Consider the following 21,301-nt stretch of genomic DNA (forward strand, 5'->3'; position numbering starts at 1 on the left):
CGAATGTGCATTTTCAGCATCAGACCGTGCTTCACGTAGCACGTTTATCCTTTATGCTAGTGGCAAATTAGCACAAATAGTTCATCAGGCAATAAAGTTGCCTGTTGTGAGCCTTATATTTTTGAAAGTCTTGATGTGTGCTGAGTGTACTGCCCATTCCTGTCCTTAGGATGTACCTCTCTGAATTTCTCCTCCTATATAAAGTGTGCTGCCCTCATATGTGCAGTTAAGCACCTAGAAAGCCTTCAAGATCTTTTCTAATCTTCAGAGATGTTGATTTAATCCTTTCTGCAGAGCACTTACAGGGTGTTTTCCTCCGTTTTGTCCCTTTTGATTTAGGAGATGAGGTAATCACTCTGAACATGATCAAAAGTGCACCAGTTGGCCCAGTGGCTGGGGGCATCATGGGCTGCATTATGGTGCTTGTCCTAGCAGTGTACGCGTATCGGCACCAGATACATCGGAGGAGTCACCAGCACATGTCACCTTTGGCTGCACAGGGTGAGCTGATAACTCTTGAGAGAGAAACAGTAGGGTGGGAATTGGAAAAAAAAAAAAAAGACAAAACCCAAAAAACCAAAACCCCCACAAAACCAACCAAAATAAAAATCCCAAACCTCTTTCCTTGGTTTTGTTTCAAAGCTTCACCCCGGTTTATTTCCCTTTTGCCGACCCTTATGAAAGTCGGGTCTCGTCCAGGGTGCTTGTGTATTGCTGCCCTCTCCTGGGTGCAGCCAGACCTGCTGCCGCCCGAAGACAGTCTGCCCAAAAACCTTCATGTGCAATTCTTGTCAGGAGGCTGAAGCCACGCTTTTTCTAGAGCTAAATCGAGAAGCTCAGCTTCACAGCTGTCTGGACCTCCTCAGAGCACACCCATCGCCTATCTTTAGTGGTGCTTTTGGGAGTATTACAGCTTTCATGCCCTTTCTGCTTGGACGTGTCTTTTTTTAATGTGTGTTCCATAAAACCACTAAAGTCGGAGAGACAAAGCTGTGTTTGGGAGAAATAGTGGTAGAAAGATACAGAGGAGTGTCATCAGGGCTAATTACCTCTTGAGTTGATTATACCCTGGCTCTATTTTGAATCAGTTCACTTTCTTCAAAACTTTCAAGCCTGTTCCTTTCAGGGAGAGGTAGGTGTATCCATTTTCCTGGTATCCCTAGCCCCATCCAGCTGGGAAAAAGAGCACAGCAAGCTCAGACTGCATCTCTTCATGCAGTAACGCAAAGTGCTTCCACTGTATTTCCAGGGTGATGGCTGTTAGTAAGATGATCCAAAATTTTTCTTTTAACAGTTGCATTTTTCTGTTTGTAATGATGTATAGAAATGTCAGTGCGTATGTCGAACCTGGAAAACGATAGGGATGAGAGAGACGATGACAGCCATGAAGACAGAGGAATCAGTAAGTACCAAATCACTTTGCTGTAAAAAAAAAAAAAGATTAAATGAGCCATTTGTTTTCTTAGTACGCTACAATTAAAACCACATGAGGAAGCCCTGTGCTGATTAGCAGCAGAAAATGACAGAACAATGTTTTAACTTAGACTGTAACTTCCAGTGCACCTTTAGTCTCATGCTGAAAAATTACGTTTCTTACTTTTAAAAGGCTAATCTCGATTAGGTGTGGAGGAGGTTTGCCCCTTATGGCCCACCACCATGAGCACTTCCATAAATAGCTCTGATCAGCTTAAAAACTGCAGTCGTGACAGCAGAGGGTATGGAAAACTCCTACCTTTGGTGAGCCTTGGAAAGCAGAGGCCAAGTGTGGCATGTACATTCAGCAAACCTGGCGGTAAACCTCATTTGCATCGATTTGGGATGCTTGTACTTCTTTACCATTCGGTAAAAATGGCACTTTGCATATGCTGCTGGTGTACTGTAAGATGGACCTAAACTCTGGGAGAGCTCCAGAGTCAGACCTGATCCCTGTCTCAGGGCTCTCACCAAAACAGAACTAAAACAATACCCAAGATTTGAAACTGTGTCAACACTTGAAGGTTGAAAAAGAAGCGTATCTGAGTTTCATGGCTTGCACCTACTGCTTCTCCAAGTCCTTTTTACTTTCATTTTGAGTCATCTTTCAGTGCTGCCACAGGTTCTTTAGCATTGACCCAGTAATTCTGTAACTTGCGTTAATCCACGTGGATGAGGTGAATGAATTTGACCGGATCTTGATCTATTCCACATTTAAACACGTCTCTCTACTCCTGCTCCTCTGTCGCTTGACAGTCATCTTAGAAGAAGTAATATTTGAGAAGGATTAGTTTGCAGAAGGCCTGTTCCCCGGTGCCTGATTTGTCCCACTGATATAATTCAGTAAAAGCACTTTCTTTAAACCCAGTTCTGTTTGTTTCTCTCTTCCAGTTAGTAACACTCGGTTTATAGCAGCGGTAATAGAGCGGCACGCCCACAGCCCAGAACGCAGACGCCGGTACTGGGGGCGATCGGGAACGGAGAGTGACCACGGTAAGAGCTTGAATCGCTGCCCTGGCCCCAGGTTAATGATTGTGGTTACTCAGTTTCCTTCAGACATCTGGCACGTTGCAGACGGGGCTGCCAAAACCAAACCAAACCAGAAACCTTTGCTCCTTATTGCTTTGCAGTTAAACAGTGTTGACACCCGTCAGCAGCAGATACTGTCCAGCGAGGGAATTGGTTCTGTCGGAGCGGCACTATAGCAGCAGCTAAATGCCGTGCTCCCCGTCTGATTGTGGGTTCTGCCAGCTTCACGGGGTGACCAGAGTTCAGACTGACACACACAGTACTACATTTACTATGCTCTTTTTCCATCGCCAGCCCTAACAGTCTAGATGTTCAGCTGAGGTAATGGACCTCTCCCACTTCACAAGAGAAAGCAAATCCCTTGCAGTCAATTCGGCATCTCCACTGCTCTGCTCTTTGACATGACACGCACGTCTTCCATGAAATGCTAGCAACGTGTGCTGGGCACCTGCATTTGCTGGGCTGAAGCAAGCATGGATTTAGAGACCAGTGTGTCAGGTGCCTCCTTAGCCTTTCAGCTGCACATTCAGTGCATACCATCACCGCAGAGGACATCTTATGTCACCTTTAAGCGAATAACGATCAACATTAAGTATGTATCTATATAGCAGCAAAGGGTGTTCAGCCATGTGTGTTTGCCACACACATGCGCTTCAACCCTGTTTAGGTTCAGGGAATTTTGATACGTCTCTGAGACTAAGTCGTCTTAACTGTTGAAAGCTGTTAGAAGGGCGTCATGCTGTTGACTCATGAGGAGGCTAGACGGAGGGCTAGACAAGGCAGTCTGGCACAGATGTCAGCTCTGGCTGCGTGTCGTAGCGGCTGGGTATGTTACAGCAGACCTGTTTGATTACTGAGGCAGTGGTTGCACTGATGGAATTGCTGAGGGACAGGAAATCTGATGGCCAAATCCTTGAAACATGGATGAACAGATGTCTGAGAGACAATCTTGCTCTAGGAGGAATTACCCTGGATTTGGGGCCAGATTACCTGTGCTGAGGTAGATTTGCTAAACTAATGCTCCTTTGGCTCCATTTCTTGTAGTCCTAGCAAATCCTTCCCATCTTTCTAGTCGGGGTGAGCAGAGTAACCGTCTACCTATTCCTGAAATGTGCGCTTCTATTTTTAGTTCGTGTCATTCCACCTTCTTCAAAGGGCTGCCTATTCTTCCCCAGTTCCTCTCTGCCAGCTAGAAACCACGACTCAGCCCACGGGAAATGAGAACCAGCTTTGGGTACATAGCCGGGTATTTTTAACACACTTCTTTTAGGTGTCTGAAGTTGGAAACCTGACCGATGCTTAGCTGGAAGTGTCAGTACTATTTGGCTTAATGGACCTGCTGTGTGAAACACTTCCATGTGGATTCAATAGATTTCTTTATCTCTATGGAAAGCTCGCCAGCATTAAAAACACATGCTTGTTTTTTGCAAATAGACCCTCGCAGGTGAAAAGCGCTCTCTTCCTTTTGAAAATAACAACACTGATTATACAACAAGATGATGTGAAGAAGTTCTGCTTCTTCCAGATAGGATAGCCAGCGATCCTTCCTAGGAAGGATGTAGTTGGATAGGAATAGAGGTAACGGTAGTGGATCCCACCTGTTTCTTGTCTGGTTTTAAAAATCCAAGTAATATCTTAAAAGATACCACCCCAAAAAAAATTCAGTTTTGTTTTTAAAATCAGTGCTAGCGATTCTGCCCTAGCAAACTGTTGAATGCATGATTGTTTTGTACTGTTTGGGGTGGTACAGATCAGAGGTCCCCAAAGTTTATACACAAAGACCGTGACAGGGAAAGGGATTGTGGTGGGTTGACCCTGGCTGGGGGCCAGGTGTCCACCAGAGCCGCTCTCTCACTCCCCTCATTCACCAAACAGGGGAGAAAAGGCATAACCAAATGCTTGTAGGTCGAGATAAGGACAGGGAGAGATCACTCACTAATTATCGTCACGAGCAAAACAGACCAAACTTAGAGAGGGAATTCATCTAATTTATTACTAGGCAAAACAGAGTAGAGGAATGAGAAAATAAAATCAACTCTTAAAACACCTCCCCCCACCCCTCCCATCTTCCCGGGCTCAACTTCACTCCCGGCTTCAACCTTCCCCCCCTCAGCGGCACAGGGGGACGGGGAGTGGGGGTTACGGTCAGTTCATCTCACGGTGTTTCTGCCGCTTCTTCATCCTCAGGGGGAGGACTCCTCTCATCGTTCCCCTGCTCCAGCATGGAGTCCCTCTCACGGGGTGCAGACCTTCAGGAGCAAACTGCTCCAGCGTGGGGTCCCCACGGGGTCACAAGTCCTGCCAGCAAACCTGCCCTGGCGTGGGCTCCCCTCTTCACGGGTCCACCGGTCCGGCCAGGAACTTGCTCCAGCGTGGGCTTCCCACGGGCCGCAGCCTCCTTCAGGTGCCTCCACCTGCTCCGGCGTGGGGTCCTCCACGGGCTGCAGGTGGAATCGCTACACCCCCTCATCCTTCCTCCATGGGCTGCAGGGGGACAGCCTGCTTCACCATGGCCTTCACCACGGGCTGCAGGGGGATCTCTGCTCCGGCGCCTGGAGCTCCTCCTCCCCCTCCATCTGCACTGACCTTGGTGTCTGCAGAGTTTCTTACATCTTCTCACTTCTCTCTCCGGCTGCAAAAGCTCTCCCCCTCTAAGTGTTTTTCTACTTCTTAAATATGTTATCACAGAGGCGCTGATTGGCTTGGCCTTGGCCAGCGGCGGGCCCGTCTTGGAGCCGGCTGGCATTGGCTCTGTCAGACACAGGGGGAGCTTCTAGCAGCTTCTCACAGAAGCCACCCCTGTAGCCCCCCCGCTACCAAAACCCTGCCACGCAAACCCAACACATTCCACCCCTCGCCTCTGTGAATCACATATTTAAGAATTATTAAAACATATTCAACAGAAAAACTACACACACACTAATCACATCAACAAGGAAAAAGAAAAAGAATTCCCCCCACCAAAATCAAAGCAACACTATCACAACACTAAACAAGAGTAGACAATACACACAGAATCCACCTCTCGTCCCTTCACCACTATTTCACTCTCAATCTACGTTCAGTCAATGTTTTGCTCGTTACCTCTTCCAATTACTGTCCTTATCTCGATTTTCTTGAGCCCCACGTTGGGCGCCAAAAAGGACTGTGGTGGGTTGACCCTGGCTGGGGGCCAGGTGTCCACCAGAGCCGCTCTCTCACTCCCCTCATTCACCAAACAGGGGAGAAAAGGCATAACCAAATGCTTGTAGGTCGAGATAAGGACAGGGAGAGATCACTCACTAATTATCGTCACGAGCAAAACAGACCAAACTTAGAGAGGGAATTCATCTAATTTATTACTAGGCAAAACAGAGTAGAGGAATGAGAAAATAAAATCAACTCTTAAAACACCTCCCCCCACCCCTCCCATCTTCCCGGGCTCAACTTCACTCCCGGCTTCAACCTTCCCCCCTCAGCGGCACAGGGGGACGGGGAGTGGGGGTTACGGTCAGTTCATCTCACGGTGTTTCTGCCGCTTCTTCATCCTCAGGGGGAGGACTCCTCTCATCGTTCCCCTGCTCCAGCATGGAGTCCCTCTCACGGGGTGCAGACCTTCAGGAGCAAACTGCTCCAGCGTGGGGTCCCCACGGGGTCACAAGTCCTGCCAGCAAACCTGCCCTGGCGTGGGCTCCCCTCTTCACGGGTCCACCGGTCCGGCCAGGAACTTGCTCCAGCGTGGGCTTCCCACGGGCCGCAGCCTCCTTCAGGTGCCTCCACCTGCTCCGGCGTGGGGTCCTCCACGGGCTGCAGGTGGAATCGCTACACCCCCTCATCCTTCCTCCATGGGCTGCAGGGGGACAGCCTGCTTCACCATGGCCTTCACCACGGGCTGCAGGGGGATCTCTGCTCCGGCGCCTGGAGCTCCTCCTCCCCCTCCATCTGCACTGACCTTGGTGTCTGCAGAGTTTCTTACATCTTCTCACTTCTCTCTCCGGCTGCAAAAGCTCTCCCCCTCTAAGTGTTTTTCTACTTCTTAAATATGTTATCACAGAGGCGCTGATTGGCTTGGCCTTGGCCAGCGGCGGGCCCGTCTTGGAGCCGGCTGGCATTGGCTCTGTCAGACACAGGGGGAGCTTCTAGCAGCTTCTCACAGAAGCCACCCCTGTAGCCCCCCCGCTACCAAAACCCTGCCACGCAAACCCAACACAGGGATCCATTATGAACTTCCAGGAGAGGATGGGTTGGTTTGGGGTTTTTTTCTATTAATTAAAGAACATTAATTGCTTTAGTCTCTATAAAGCACAGGCTGTGTCTGATTCCATGAAGGGTGCAGCAGTCAGCACCGTGGAGTATTGACCTTTCAGCCTTGCTCTTAACCCTCAGTCCTGCCCGTTTGTTTTCTAGGCTACAGCACTATGAGTCCTCAGGAAGACAGCGAAAACCCTCCATGCAATAACGACCCACTGTCGGCCGGCGTTGATGTTGGAAACCACGACGAAGACTTAGACCTGGACACGCCGCCACAGACAGCTGCCCTGTTGAGTCACAAGTTTCACCACTACCGGCTGCACCACCCAACTCTTCACCACAGCCACCATTTACAGGCTGCAGTCACGGTACACACTGTGGATGCGGAATGCTAATGAATGACGACAGAAGAAACATAAGTCATGAACAATGTTCCATGCAGCACCGGGCAGCTTTGTTTCTATGCTTTTCACCAGGAATGATTTAACTACCTTCCTGAGTAAACTGTTAGGCATAAAAGCTTTACATTTTTAGAAATGTAAGGTTGGCTCTGAAATGGAAGGGAAATGCGCTTGATGAATGGACTTGCCAAAACATTTAATAAAATGGAGCAGGAGGCACGTTAGACCTCCGAAAACAGGGACGCAAGTTTATATACAGCAGCTGAAGCTTTGGGAGCCCTGTTATGCTGAGCCAAAAGGAGAGAGCGAGCTTGAAAGAGCCAGAGATGATTTGGTTTCCTTAACTGGAAGAGCAGAAATCTGTGCAGCTGAAGACTAAAAAAGTGCCAGATAGAGGCGGGGGGGGAAGGCTGCTGGTTTCTCTGCAGTTTGTTTTGCGCGTAGAAAGTTCACTGCTCCGACAATTGCTGTATGGAACCTGGGACAATGCATCTCAAGATTTTTAAGTAAAGGATTATTTTTCTACTATTTATTGAACTTGAAACTTCGGGGGGAGGGAGGGGAGAAAACACGTTAGCAATTCTCCACAACTACCACATATACTCTGTGATGGTGAAGCGGTTCTTCCGAGGAAGACATCTGTTTCTTATTAGCTGATATTCATCCACTGCCCCGCTCTGCAAAAGGGAAAATGAAGAAGTCGTTTCTGACGTGTTTACATTATGAATGCTTTCTTTTCCACAATTGTTTTCTGTAAATATTACAACCTGATTTATATTACAGTATTTTCTTCCTATTTGCAGAGGAGAAATCCTGCACTCCGTTACAAAAATTCTGAGAATTCTGCCCACAAACCTCCTGTCTTTACCTCTTTGATCATCCTTAAAGGTTTCCTGTGTGGAAGTAATAAAAAATTTATTTAGCATTAGTTACTGGATAATTCCAAATGAAATCTGTGCCATTCTGGTTCCGTAGGACGCTATCAAGATCAGAAGTAGGGCTAAACCAGTGGGTTGTAAAACTTGGGTTACTGTGGAAGGTATCTTTCTGAAATCATAATTTTAAGCTGCTGCTGTTTGGAATTTAACATTGCTTGGTAATTCAAACAAGGATTAATCAATCTGTCTACAACACAAGAGCATCATAATTATAAATTAGTTGTAAATCACAGTGTTGTATTTTTAGATTCACATTTTGTGATTACAATGATATAAAAACATTCTTGCACTGTGCATATGATAAACACCCATTTTATATGTAGTTTTTTTAAAAAAATCACTTGTTTTAATTAATATGGTACTTAATACGGTATTATGTAAAAAATTGGTTTTTAAACAGTACAGTAAAACAACTATATGTGTGATATCAGGATACCCCTTTATACTATGTATAAAATTAAAATCTCTAGTGAAATAAACTGTATATAAAGTATAGTTCTGTGGATAACCGGCTAGATTGAAATTATTCCGTCTCAATTTCCTTGAATTTTCCGTCTGAATGAGTCCTATAACAGGAGTGAAACACTTGGTCAGGTTCCTCTGGTTTTTATAAACAAACTTGAAAGATCTGAACTTTACATATAAATGATGGTATGGGCATGTGTTTTAAAGTTGGGTTTGGTTTTTTTTAGCCTGTTTGTCATTATTTGGGAAATGTTACGTTTTAGTAACAGTTTGTGCAAAACATCCAATGAGATGTTGTGTTGGTTTCCTAGTCCTATAGAACTCATAAAGGTGTTCTCACTAAAATTCAGAGGTAAATGAGATTTGAAGTTGTAGCTAGGACTTTATTTGTTCAAATCTGCGCATGTAACCCATTGAAATTCAGCCAAACGCTGTTACCACATGACAAAAGTGTCTCTGGAAGTTATTGACTTGTAAAGCGGAATTTAAATTGTATTTTGCCCATCTACGTACATATGAAGGAATCTCACTATGCAGCAGAAGTTGTTGAACTTGAGTGTTTGCTCCCCAGCTGTAGTTTTTTATGTCAAGCACCATTAGAATAGTTTCCTTGCATATAAAATAATCCAAACACAAATAAAGAAAAAGCACACCTTTGGCTTGATCTGCACTTGCCTGCCTGTTCTCGTGCTGATGTTAATTTAAACCAGATGAGGCTGCGGAGCACATTTGTAGTGAGAAGCAAGTCATTAAGTCCAGCTCTAATTAAAGTGCAGTGTGTTAACTACAGGTTGTATGTATACACTTATTAACCTACACTGGCATATTCTGTACTACTTATTTATAGTGGCAGAAATAATTTTTTTTCAAAATGTATCAAAGTAACATGAGTATGTTAGAATATGCACATACATTGTGAAATGCAATGATATTAGTTACTCTTTTGACTACAATACTGTTTCAGTGGAGAGATTTTTTTTGTTGTTAAAATTACAAGCCAGGCAGCAACTGCTTGCAGCGTTCTCTGTTGCAGCCGTTGCAGAAATGCAGGTAAGCGTTACGCTGCTCTTTGAACAGCTATCAGAAAGTCACAGCAATCGAAGCCCCTTGCTTTAACCTTTGCAAGCTTTTGTAGAGCTGCACCTCGCTGCTGCTTCATTACCTTTGTTCTAGGACATGCAAACTGTTATTGATTCGTGGGGTCTGGACAACATTGTGTATACTTGAAGTAATGAGAAGAGCCAAAGCTCTTGCTATTAAGGAATAATTAAGGGAAACCACACAGAGGTGTGCCAGATCACGTTGTCAAATGCTGACGGCTAACCTTGTGCTGGCAGGAATAGATGGAATGCTGGTAGAGATACTATTGTTCATTTAGAAAAAACAAACTGATAAAGGAGGGAACATGGATGTTATCAAGGTTCTAAGAAGGTGCATCATAGCTCTTCCACTTTTATTGCCCGTGTTGCTGCTGTGGCCTTCCCTCCCCGTTATTATTTTACTGTGGTGACTGAGGAGCAAGATCACGAGCAGTTAGCTGCCTGACTTGGACTCATGCCATGTATCCTCCCTCCCTCCACCTGGGAGACTTTATGGCCATTCCTTTTCCACTTATTTCTTTTTTGAAATTTAGTTGTATTCATTTCCTGTAGGTTCTCTTTCATTCTTCCAGAACAAGTTTTTTTTGAAATGAAAATGAGTGTTCCCTTTGATTTGTGTTCACTAATATTAAATTGACATATTTGAGAATTGTGAAGTGTATTGATTTTTTCCTGTAACAAGCAAGTCATCCATCCAAGCAACACTGCCCAGAGATAAGAGGCTGTTTACATGTTCAGAATATATTGCTTGAAAATTAATTGAAACAATTTTTTTATTTGTTTACATTATTACCTTGATAAAGAAATGTGACTTGGAAAGAAGAGTATGGTACAATTTGCCCACAAACATTTTATAAGGCCACTTAAGCCATGAAATCATTATCTTTGCCCTTGGCAATGAGAGAGAAGACAGATGAGAATTCATGAGATGTTCACATGTGCAGCAGTAGTTGTGACTATAACTGGTCAAAATGAGGTCTCCAGCTTTCAAATGCTTTATTCTGTAAAGCGCCCCAGAAATGGTGATGAGGACAGAAAGTAGATCTGTCGGAGTACAAATTATGGTAGTAAGCTGGCAACAAACACGGAAAAAGGGGAAAAAATAGGATGCAGAAGTCCTGGATCAAGTTAAGAGAGTGCAGGTAACCTAAAAGGCTGCATGCAAGTGCAGACATCAATTTGCAGTGTTCATAGCTCTTAGTGACACGTTTCATTTGTTTTTAAAAGAGAATCCCAGCTATGGCTGGGATTTTCAAAGGAGCCTGCACTAGGCTTTCAGCAATGTTTGGAATATTAATTCCTACAGCAGTTAATTTGGTAACTGTTGGGTTGTTTTGTTGTACAATCCCCCCTTTGCCATGGAGCCTAACTACGACAAAGTAATAGAAGTGCCATAAAGTATTTCATATTTCTTACTTGCAGCACTTCTGTGTGATGAGAGGTAATTATTTTTTCTATTTTATGTGCTCTGAACTGAGTCACGGAAGGACCTTGGCCCAGAAGGGCTCGCATTTCTGAAGCCAAGGCTACAGTGGAATTTAGACACTCAAGTAGTCCAAGAGTGAAGTCCTCCAACCCCTGCCTTGTTAGTGAAGTGCCAAGCGTAGCTGGTACGTTTGCCAGCGCTCGCGCAGAAACGCTGCCAGTTTCATCTCCGTAGGGAAGCCTGATGCCTCCCTGCCTCCGCACCGTTTATATCGCCTGCGTTGGTCTGTGCTTTTTGAGGTTGGGGTACGCAGATCCTCTGCCTGGGAACCCAAAGGAGCCTGAACTGGCAGAAATTTAGAGCACATCTGACGCTCTGTGTGAACAGGAGTTTCCAAAGTGAGCTGCTGCCTTTGCATGGCAGCCTGCACTACAACATGCACTTACTGGTTGCCTGCACCATTCCAGGCAAAGGTTTAATCACGTCTACCTCTCTTCTGCAAACTTCCAATGAGATTTTCAGTAAACAGTTGATCTAGTAATGCATTAAAGGAAAATAAATGTCTGAAGTACAAAAGTTTCCTTTAAATAATAAGACCTACTTGGTTTAACCATGGCTTTTGTTGTAATGTGACACAATTCTATGCCCATCAGAAAGTGGCAGTCGATACCATTTAGCAATAGTGATGGCCTGAGGAGAGGAGAAGCACGAATTCGATGGCAGAGGCGGAACGTGCATTAGATCTGGAAGTTTCACCTTCAGCTCACAGATGAATCGTAGTGGCCTTGTCTAAGTTCTGTGGAAGAAATTCACTGTTTCATTAGTGGTGGCAGTAGATGGTACTGCTCTCAGAACCTGGGAGCCAGCAGTAACAATTATGTTTTCTTCTATTTTATTCTACATTTTTATAGCTGACACTGGTAAAAACACCAGCTTCTTGGAGCGCTGCCTGAACAAGCGCTCTCTGCTGTTCTTGCCACTAATGGAACAAAAATGGTGATGGCAAGGAAGCTGTTAGCCAAAAAGCATAGTGCAGGATCTTTTCTACCCCACCCTCGACCTGGCAAAGAAACGTGAGGGCACAAGTACAACAGCCCCACGGATAAAGGGAACCACCTCAGCCTCCCAGATTGGCAAGTCAGCACTTTATACAAGTGGTATGTTTGCATGAAAAAAAATGCGCAGAAAGAGGTGGTGCCATGCCAGGCCAAAGCTCTTACGAAACTGGCCATGTCTCCTCTGTAAACTCAGGCAGTATCACACCAGTTGAACAATGGGCCAGCCTTGGATTAGATTGCCAAATATTTCCAGTTTGGTCAATGTTGATGGATTTTTTTCCTAATTTTAAAACTCTTCCACTGCACCTAGAGGTAATGAAACCAGACAGACACTCTGAGATAGGTTGGCACTGAGAAGTGCAGGAAACTGGGAACATGGTCAAATAGTTTTAGTATACTTATTTTCAGTTTTCTAACTTTCTGACACTTCAACAATTAATTTGCTCCCAATATCAATTCTCTTGGCATAATGTATGCATTTCACATGTAATTGTGAGAGATTAAGGGTTGAGTAATTAAACCATGTGATCTAGTTCCTGCAAAACAATATTAACCTTTTTAAGTGTATTTATTTCCATTGCAGTTTAACTGAGGAAATCTCTATAAACAGGTCAAAATGTGTTACTGCTGTAACCTCAGCCAGAGAATCTGGACAGGAGGGAGGGGATGGGTTGTTGGTTTTTTTTTTTTGCTCCCTGTGAAAACAGAACGAACATGTAGAAGCCAGACACTTCGGTAAGTGTGTTTATAGCAAAAAGTCATGTTGCATGACAGTTTCTATGGAAACCTTTTTATAACTGAATGGTAGAACATTTTTAAAGTCTCATAAATTTTTTAAGAATGCATTGGGAAAGTTTAGCTTGCATTACATCCTTTATGCCAGTTTTCCATATTTAACAAGTTACAGCGTTTTTAAGGACAAAATATTGTGGGGGTGTTTCAAATTCCAGCCCCCACTGGCAGGGATAAATCACTGACTGGCTTATCATATCAAAACTAATTGCTGGTAGGATGCCTGTTCACTCCCAGTAGGTACTAGCTATTCACTTAGTCAAAGATTTTCTTCAAGTTTATAGTTGGCCGTATCTGTAGGGGCTGTAAATGAGATAGTAAAGGCGATTTACCCTAGTGAATGCTTTAACTCAGTATTAGGATTTCACTATTTTGTGATGTGAAATGATTTCACAATTTCCTGTGACCTATCAATATTACTTTCCAGTTCCTAGAAAATAAGCCCTTATAGAGAATCCAAGACAGAATGATTTGAAACTACAATTTGCAGCATGTTAACCAGTTAGCCAATAAAAATACTCTGCGTAGGAATGTGGGGTTGTACCTGCTCTTGCTAGAAACCCAAAGAATTTTTTTTTAATACAAGAATTGCCAAAATGTACTTGCTGCCAATAAGTTATTACTAACTTTGAAGTGGACTCTGAATGCGGAAAAATAAAGCCTATGCAAGGAAGAATGGTGATTTAAAAAGCAGGGAGGGCATTGTTTCTGGAGAAGGTATTGCTGAGGTTCCCCTGTGAATACATTGGCCTTTAAGACCATTTATTGAAGTTGTAATTGTTGATTGATCTTATTTTCTTTCGTTCTTCATTATTATTCAGAAAGCTGGATTTGTTTTGTGGTGGTTTGTTTTGAGATTTACTCTTTTTTTGCTGTCTTTAAATATAACTTTCACACGGATTTGCTAATGATAGGCAACAAAGGTTATAAATTCTACCGCAAAGACTACGATTCCCAAAATAGAGCATTACCTTATGTTTCAGTGCAATGATTTCCTCAGAAGAATTACTCACTTTATAACTTATAGCTCTTACCTCTTTTATCTTTTTACTGTTTATTTGCAGACCACTGCGTTACAGAGTGGAAACTGAGGAGAAGTTGCTAACCACTCTGTTACTGAGATGATCCATCATTCCTAATGCACTTAGGAGCAGTGTTACACCAAGTTTAATAGCTATCAGGTTCCACTTAAAAAGAAAGTGTTCAGCTGTGGGCAAAGTCACTTGAAGTGTTTTTGTATCTGTGTGGAAGAACGTTTCAGGGGTAAAGAAACACCCCGTTTTGGTCATACACCTCAGTACCTGACGTATCCCAGTGAATGTGACCTATGTACAGGACATGTACGGCTCCCACAAAGGAGCGCGAGCAAAGTAAAAAAATGACTTTATTGGCAATGCAACTCGGAATGAAGCGTGTGGCTGTTGTGGTGTCTGAAGCAATCTGTTGCCCATCTGGCATCTCTTCAACAAGACGGGCACTGCTGGGATGTGATTTGATGGACCTGAAGTCTGATCCTATATTACTGCAATTCCTAAGTGCCTGCAGAATGAAACATTAATGAAAATCTCTCTAGTACTAAAATGAGCTTAGCAGTTAGTCGCGAGGACTTACTATGTCACAATACCTGTCTCAACAAAACTGCAGTCTAGACATGCTGAGTTATTCTTATGGTTAATTAGTGAATTGTAATCCTAACTGAAGCCTGCAACTATGCGGTAGCTGCACAGAGGGGTTACGAAGTTTTTGCTTCATCAGAATACTGGAGGTACTGGTTGCTCACTGTGCTGCTCTGGGTTGGTCATTTGATATCAAATTCCGTTTGTTTCTTTATGATCCCCACTGCTACTGCACTATGGAATGTTACACTGAGAATGCCAAATATATGTAAATTTTTTTAGAAAAATGGTGAAAGGAACTTCTTTTGGCGCCTCTAGTCTATTTTGGAGGCAATATGCATTTGTGAGGTAAACAAGCATCTAGATGATCATCACTGAACTAATTACTGGTGTTGACAACTGCATCTATATCTTTTGGTTTCAAAATTTCAGTTTCCTAATGAGACAAAAGGAGCGGCTAGAGGTTGAAACAGCGGCCATAAGACAGACTCAAGAGAATGGTATTGTTTACGCTTTGTTCACATCAAGTAGTGCTAGCAATCAGGGATTTTTATGGAAGCTTCGAATTTGCAGCAATTGATGGATTCCACACCCTCATTGCAGGAAAAATACCAATTGCATGCTTTCAGGTTTTAGAAAATTGTTCTGATTTCTCTTTCATATAAGAAAGTGCTTATCTAAAAGTGATACAGATACATTCCTAGTACCTCATATACCTGGGAACATCAGATGGGTCTTTGAGATCCAGCAGATGTTCTCAATCTTGGCTTTTATTTCATCTGCACAGATCTGAACTTGTTTATACTTTTGAACACGGACAATTACGCCTGAGTGCATCTCTAATTAATTCAGAAGGAATGGTTGTGACACAATTCTGTTTTAACACTCTCATCCCATAAAAATGAAAAAAATAGATACGGTTTGTATTAGTTCAAAGCTGCAGAAGCACGGGTAAATTAATCTTCAGCTTAGAAGAGCCAGAAAAGCAACTGCTGTGGATGGGTACATTACTCTTAATTAACAAGGAATTTAGTGAACTAAATTAAATTAAGGCAAAAAGTGGCTTATCTGTATAATAGCATCAAGTCAGCAGTGCAACCAAAGTTACACTTGCAGATCATTATACTTTTCTGCTATTTTTTAAACAGTGCTTTTTGCTTTTGCAGCAGTATTGAAACATAATGAAAGTGCATTAGAAAACTGAGGACTGTTTAGAGTGCAAAGCATAAACGTGTAGGGCTTTGTTTTGACAGCAACATAAAGTGAGTAACAGTGTGCTCCTACAAACATACGCATACAATGTCTGCATATAGAAGGGATGGTTGGTATTCAACAAGATTAAGTTCTTTAAGGAAAATACATACATTGGCTTACTGTCCTCTTCCTCTCCTGAGTGCAGCTGGGTGGAGATTGTTACCACTTGCGTTTCATCCTGAGCTGCACCATCTCAGCATCTCCTCGAAGATGTTTCCCAGTCCTGCAGATTAGAGCAGCAGAGGGTTGTGAAAGGATTCCCTAACCTGTGTCAGTTCTCACAGCATGGGTTAGCAAGGACTGATCAAGCTTACACAAGTTATTGTCACTGTTACAAAGTAGTTAGCAGTTATAAAGAACACAGCTGAGAGCTGAAGGAGGGCTGGCCAAAACCAGCAGAGAGGACAGTAACCTGTGTGACCAGCCTGGTGTTTTGGTACTTCTGGCAGAAGCTGCATGGTAAAATGGGAGAATTCCTGAAGGCAGAAGATGAACTTGGCAAATGAGAACTGCATAGCTAATGCATTGCTGTGTTTGTGGAGGTTCAACAGAGGCTAGATTGCTGGCTTGCAATGTGTGCAATATTTATATTTTAATTATTTTAATTCTCCAGGTACCTGCTTGAGGGTGTATTGTAGCTCAAAGCAGGGATGACATTTGAGTTCAAGAGGGAATATTTCCTCAGGTCAGATTGGTTATTGGTGCTGATGCCCGTTTGGTTGTCATACGAGGTGTTGCGGGGTCTACTTCCTTGTTCGTTTTCATGGACCACCTCCATGGACAATGCTGATACCTTTGATCTTTCCTGCTCCCTTCCCGCAGCACTTTGTAGTTGCCTTTTAGTGCGGGCAATTCCTTAACCTACCTGTGCACAGAATGAAACGTGAACACGAGGGTGAGAAAGATGAATACTTTTACCTACAAAATGCAATCTTTTAAATATGTATCTCTAAGCAAGAAAAATGCTTATATTTCTCTGGAACTATTTACAACTAATACTGCAGTAGTTTTATTGTTGCCATTAATATCAAACTATTTGTTTCTGAACTATTTCTTTTAGCAATGCACTTTAACTTTTAATGACTTTCCTTCAGATACACCTGCAGCCTATAAAAAGAACCCCAAACCAGTGTCCACCTTCAAACTGGAAAAATTAATGGTATAATTAATTACTCTGCTTTCACTACTTCATTAGCTTCACTAAACTGTATGATGTTTGAGCAGATCCATAATTTCTACTGTAACAGTTTAATCTGGTAATTATTTCTGAGGAGATAGTTACATGTTTCAGTATTCCTACCAGAGCAGTCTTTTTCATGGTCCCAGAATAATTTACATCACATAATCCGTGATATGCTTTGGATAGGTTTTGAGGAGACAGTATTTAGTATCTGTACTTCAATTTCATAGCTTGACCTGAAAATCGGTTTGTAAATAGTCACTAGCAGACTTTTCACTCATAATTTCTTTATCTTTTCCAAGGATAATTGTATAGGTAGCATGATTCATATGTTGTGAATCCTTAGGACTTAAGCCTATACCTCACAGCTTGTGCTGGAAAAGATATTTCATAGTTTTAAAATGCAAATCTTCATCTGAAACTTGAAAAAAATAGCAGCTATATACTTATTTTTCAGTTACATTTCTCAAAGAATGTTGACCCATGAAAATCTTGCTTTTCCAAGAATATGAAATTTGCTTTAGATCAGATCTCACACTAATAATTTGTTGTAATAGTTGTTCCTGTTTCTTGATTTAAGTATGAAGGCTAAGCTAATATTGTTCAGGACAGGCTGAATCTGGTTCTCAAATACTCCCATGACACATACATGAACTATTTACAAATGTCCTTCATACCTCTCATTTCCAAAAATTCATTAAACATCATGCAAATATTGAAGGATGAACAACATGACCTGTTTAAAAAAAAAATTAGGGAAAAAGAAGCCCTTGAACAGAAGCTTGTCAGCCCTGACAAATTTTTTAATAATACACAAAACCCAACAGAAAGTACTTTGATTGTTTGCTCAGTAGTTTTTAAATTCATTTTGGGAGTAATGAAGGTCCAAGATTCTTTGTAGTCTAAACTTGCTAGCATTGGTTTGGACCAAAGCAATTTCTAAAACCACTATTGTTTGGTGTTTTGTTTTGTTTTGTTTTTTTTTCTGTAACTGGTAATCCTGTCTCTGAAATGGCACTTTAAACCTAGTCAAGAATTATCATCCAGAATTAGGTTTTCTTGATAAAAATTTATTCACATAGACCCAATTTAACTCAAAGTGTGTTTCCAATTTCCTTTTTAAGACTACTATTTTTCAAGTTTGGATTCTCTTTTGCCTGCTTTTTGTGGTCGGCCTCATATCTAAAAATGGATACAAATATTTAAATTTTTCTTCATTCATTTATAGCAATGATGACAACGTTAAGAGCTAAATTTACTGTGCGGTAAATGACATTGCAAGTAACTATGCTAAGGAGAAATGAATTTTCTAAGAGAATAACCTATTTTACTTAATTAAAAAAATACTAACACAGTGAAACATTTTTACAGAGGGAGCCTTTGTAGAAAGTGAACTTTTATAGTGACCCCCAGAAATACTTTCCTTCTATTGGGATGTTGTGCTCCATTTCTTTGCGTGACAGTCACAAGCCCTGCTCCTACCCGTCTACCATCACACGGTGCTTTGCCAACAAGAAGGTGACTTTTGCTGCCAGCTCAGCACCCAGGCGTTGCTTTACCCATTTGGATGCTTAGTAATTTGTTTGGTATGTTTCTGATGAAGAACAAAATTAGAACGAGATCATCTTGGGCCATCATGCCTGCTAACCTCCGATGGCGCATTTGGGTTCGCTCGAGATCTGCTTTATTTTGTTGTCACTCTGAATTTCAGTCTCTCCGAGTGGACTCGTACCTGCGGAAGGTATTGACAGTGGGACTTTGGGGAACGATACCTTCTGGGAACGATGAGCCACATCCTGCCTCAGCGAGGGAGAGGGCCAGTGTCCAGGCCCTGGCCTCCTTGAGGTGTCTCCATCATGCTGGCTCTCAGGGTGATTTCCCTCATAATGGAGCCTCAAACTCTCCTCAGGAATGCCCAAGTCCTTCCCTAAAATCTGACTCGAGATGGGGTTCATTCACCCTCTGATCCCCATTTATCCCCACACAGGGCTCACAGCCTGAGGCCGTTCCGTGCACTACCGAGCTCCTCTCAAGGTTTCTCCGCTCCCCCAGCCTCGTCCTTCTCTCCTCACAGGAGCTTTGCGCCCCTTTCACCGCCTTTGCGCGGCACCGGGCCGGGGTGCCTCTTTCGGGGCTGGCGCGGAGGCCGAGCCCGCTACCCCCTCACGACGCTTCACAGCGGAGGCTCCGCAGACTTCAGCCTCCCCCGGGAGGGACAGAGAGAGGGCGGCGGGCGCGGCCAGCCAGCGGGGCGGGCCGGGCCGGGCCGAGGGCGGGGAGCGCGGCGGGGCCTGGCGTGGCTCCCCGCGCCCCGCCGTACCGTGCCCCGCGGCTCCCCCGCCGCCCGCCCGCCCACCGCCGCGTCTCCCCCCCGCTCGCTCGGGCGCTCTGCAAGATGGCGGCAGCAGCCGAACGCGGCGCGGGGCTGCCCGCGGAGCCGCCGAGGGGGGCTCGTCCGCCGCCGCTGGGGGCCGAGGAGGTGGCGAGGCGCCTGGCGAGCACTCGCCGGGAGCTAAGCAACAGGCGCAAGATCCTGCTGAGGAACCTGCCGGCCGAGAGCAGCAGCCAGGTACGGCCGCCGCTTCCCCTCAGCCGGCCGGCGGCGTGGCGCGCTCCCGCCGGCGCTTCAGGCGGGCCGTGCCCGGGGGCGGGGGGCCTGTCCCGGGGCGGGGGAGCGCTCGGAGCGGGGCTGGGTGCCATGGGGGAGCCGCTCCCCAGGGCCGACGCGAGGGAGGTGCGGGGCTGCCCGGCGGCCCGCGTTTGCCCTGGTTCCCGGGGGAGTTCGGGGGCTGCATGCAGCTTCCCTTCCTCCTCCCGCGGGTCCGCTCGGGCTTCTCCTCCCGACGCCTTCTTTGGCGGATGGCTTTGTTACCGCGGTGCCTGCGGAGAGCGGCTCCAGCTTGTCCTCCCCGCGGCGGGAACCGTCGCCCTCATCCACGGGGGACAACGTCGGGCTGGCAGGGCACGGCTCCACGGCAGCTTCGTGCCCATGCCCGCGGTTACCTGCCCGCCTGTGGAACCGGGGTCAGGCCCCACGGCGTGAGGGAGCAGCCGCCGTCCCGGGGCAAACCCGGGGGGTACGACAGGCAGCAAGGTGTGCAAATCAGCAAGCTAATGAGCGTGCTAATTGCACTTGTGTGACTAGAAGGGAAGCAACGGCGGGTGTGTGGCCCGTTAGCGGTCCTCACGGCATCCAGGTGGGTAGGGCAACTTTACTGTCCCGCAACTCATCCAGGTTCTGTGCAAGAGCAAAGCTAAAAAACTACAAGCCTGGAGCTTTTTTTGGAGGTGAGCAGTGCGTAGGCAGTGAAAGTGGTTTTCCGCAAGCTGTTGGTGGTTTAGGAAAATTCCGTTCAAATTACTGCAGTCCAGAGGAGAAAATCGGTGAACCCTTAAAACTAATGCATGTGAGTCAGATTTTGAGGTGGTTTAGTTGCAGTCACTTACCAGATCTCTACCAGCTCCAAATAGTCAACTTGATGCACGAGTATAAAAAAATGTAATTACAACTTGTGTTCTAAACCACTCCTTGTGTCTTTTGCCCTCTCCTTCTAAAGCACAGGCAATTTTACTACCCGCAGGTAAGCGCAGCACGTGAAGATGATCGTTTTCTCCATAACTCCGGTAGAAAGGGGCCATTCATTTTAGAGAGAATCTTTCAGCGATCAGTGTAATTTGATCCAGAGTACGGAGCTTGCTTGCCACTGCACTTCTTGGTGTTTTGTTCTCACGTAGGTGATGCCTTTCGATCTGTTCGGCCGTGCTGTAGTGTGATTGTACATAGTAAGGATTTTAGATATGACAGTTTTGCTATGATCCTGCATGGTGGTTTACACACAGAGCCTCACCTCTATTTATAGCAACCTAATGACCTAATAAATAGCAAACTCACAACTTGGAAAACCCTGCTAATCTTCATCATCTCTTCAAGAAGTCATCATGCGTGACTGTGTTGACAGAGGGGGCTTACTGACATATCACAAGATGCTTGCTGTGGATAGCCAGAACAGGATCACTTTGTCCAACACTGAATAATTGTGTTACTTGCTCCTGTTACATACAAGAGCAGGTACTACTTCATGAAATCACAGGTGGACTGGTTAAAAGTACATCTCTCCTATATGGAAGCCATCGGGTTTGGCGTTGCTTGGTCAGCTAAAGAATGCTACAGGAAATACTAGTGTGATGGTCCAATTTGGCAGCCGCAGAGTATTTTGGAAGTTTGCCATTTTGTTTTGATGATGTAAAAGTAGCACTTAGATGTCTTTTTCTCCATATATAAGGCTCTAACATTCACCTGTTAGTAGAACAGTACCACCATGTACAGATCTTGAAATAC

General features: G+C 44.5%; 2 protein-coding genes across 10 annotated transcripts in view; both read left to right on the top strand.

The window, feature by feature from the left end:
• Positions 1-8,585, top strand: part of CACHD1 (cache domain containing 1) — a 112,070-nt gene extending 103,485 nt beyond the window's left edge. The window contains exons 24-27 of the mRNA XM_054834029.1: positions 340-501; positions 1,325-1,402; positions 2,365-2,466; positions 6,889-8,585. Of these exons, the coding sequence (XP_054690004.1) occupies positions 340-501; positions 1,325-1,402; positions 2,365-2,466; positions 6,889-7,127 (581 nt within the window). The 3' untranslated portion in view covers positions 7,128-8,585. The remainder of the gene's footprint in view (positions 1-339; positions 502-1,324; positions 1,403-2,364; positions 2,467-6,888) is intronic.
• A 10,660-nt stretch (positions 8,586-19,245) lies between these two features.
• RAVER2 (ribonucleoprotein, PTB binding 2) overlaps positions 19,246-21,301 on the top strand; it is a 67,498-nt gene continuing 65,442 nt past the window's right edge. For all 9 annotated transcript variants that reach the window (XM_054833126.1, XM_054833131.1, XM_054833134.1 and 6 more), the window contains exon 1: positions 19,246-19,531. In XM_054833126.1, coding sequence (XP_054689101.1) covers positions 19,358-19,531 — 174 coding nt within the window. In that variant the 5' untranslated portion in view covers positions 19,246-19,357. The remainder of the gene's footprint in view (positions 19,532-21,301) is intronic.

The sequence above is a fragment of the Grus americana genome, chromosome 8 (genome assembly GCF_028858705.1).
Source record: "Grus americana isolate bGruAme1 chromosome 8, bGruAme1.mat, whole genome shotgun sequence".
Taxonomy (NCBI): domain Eukaryota; kingdom Metazoa; phylum Chordata; class Aves; order Gruiformes; family Gruidae; genus Grus; species Grus americana.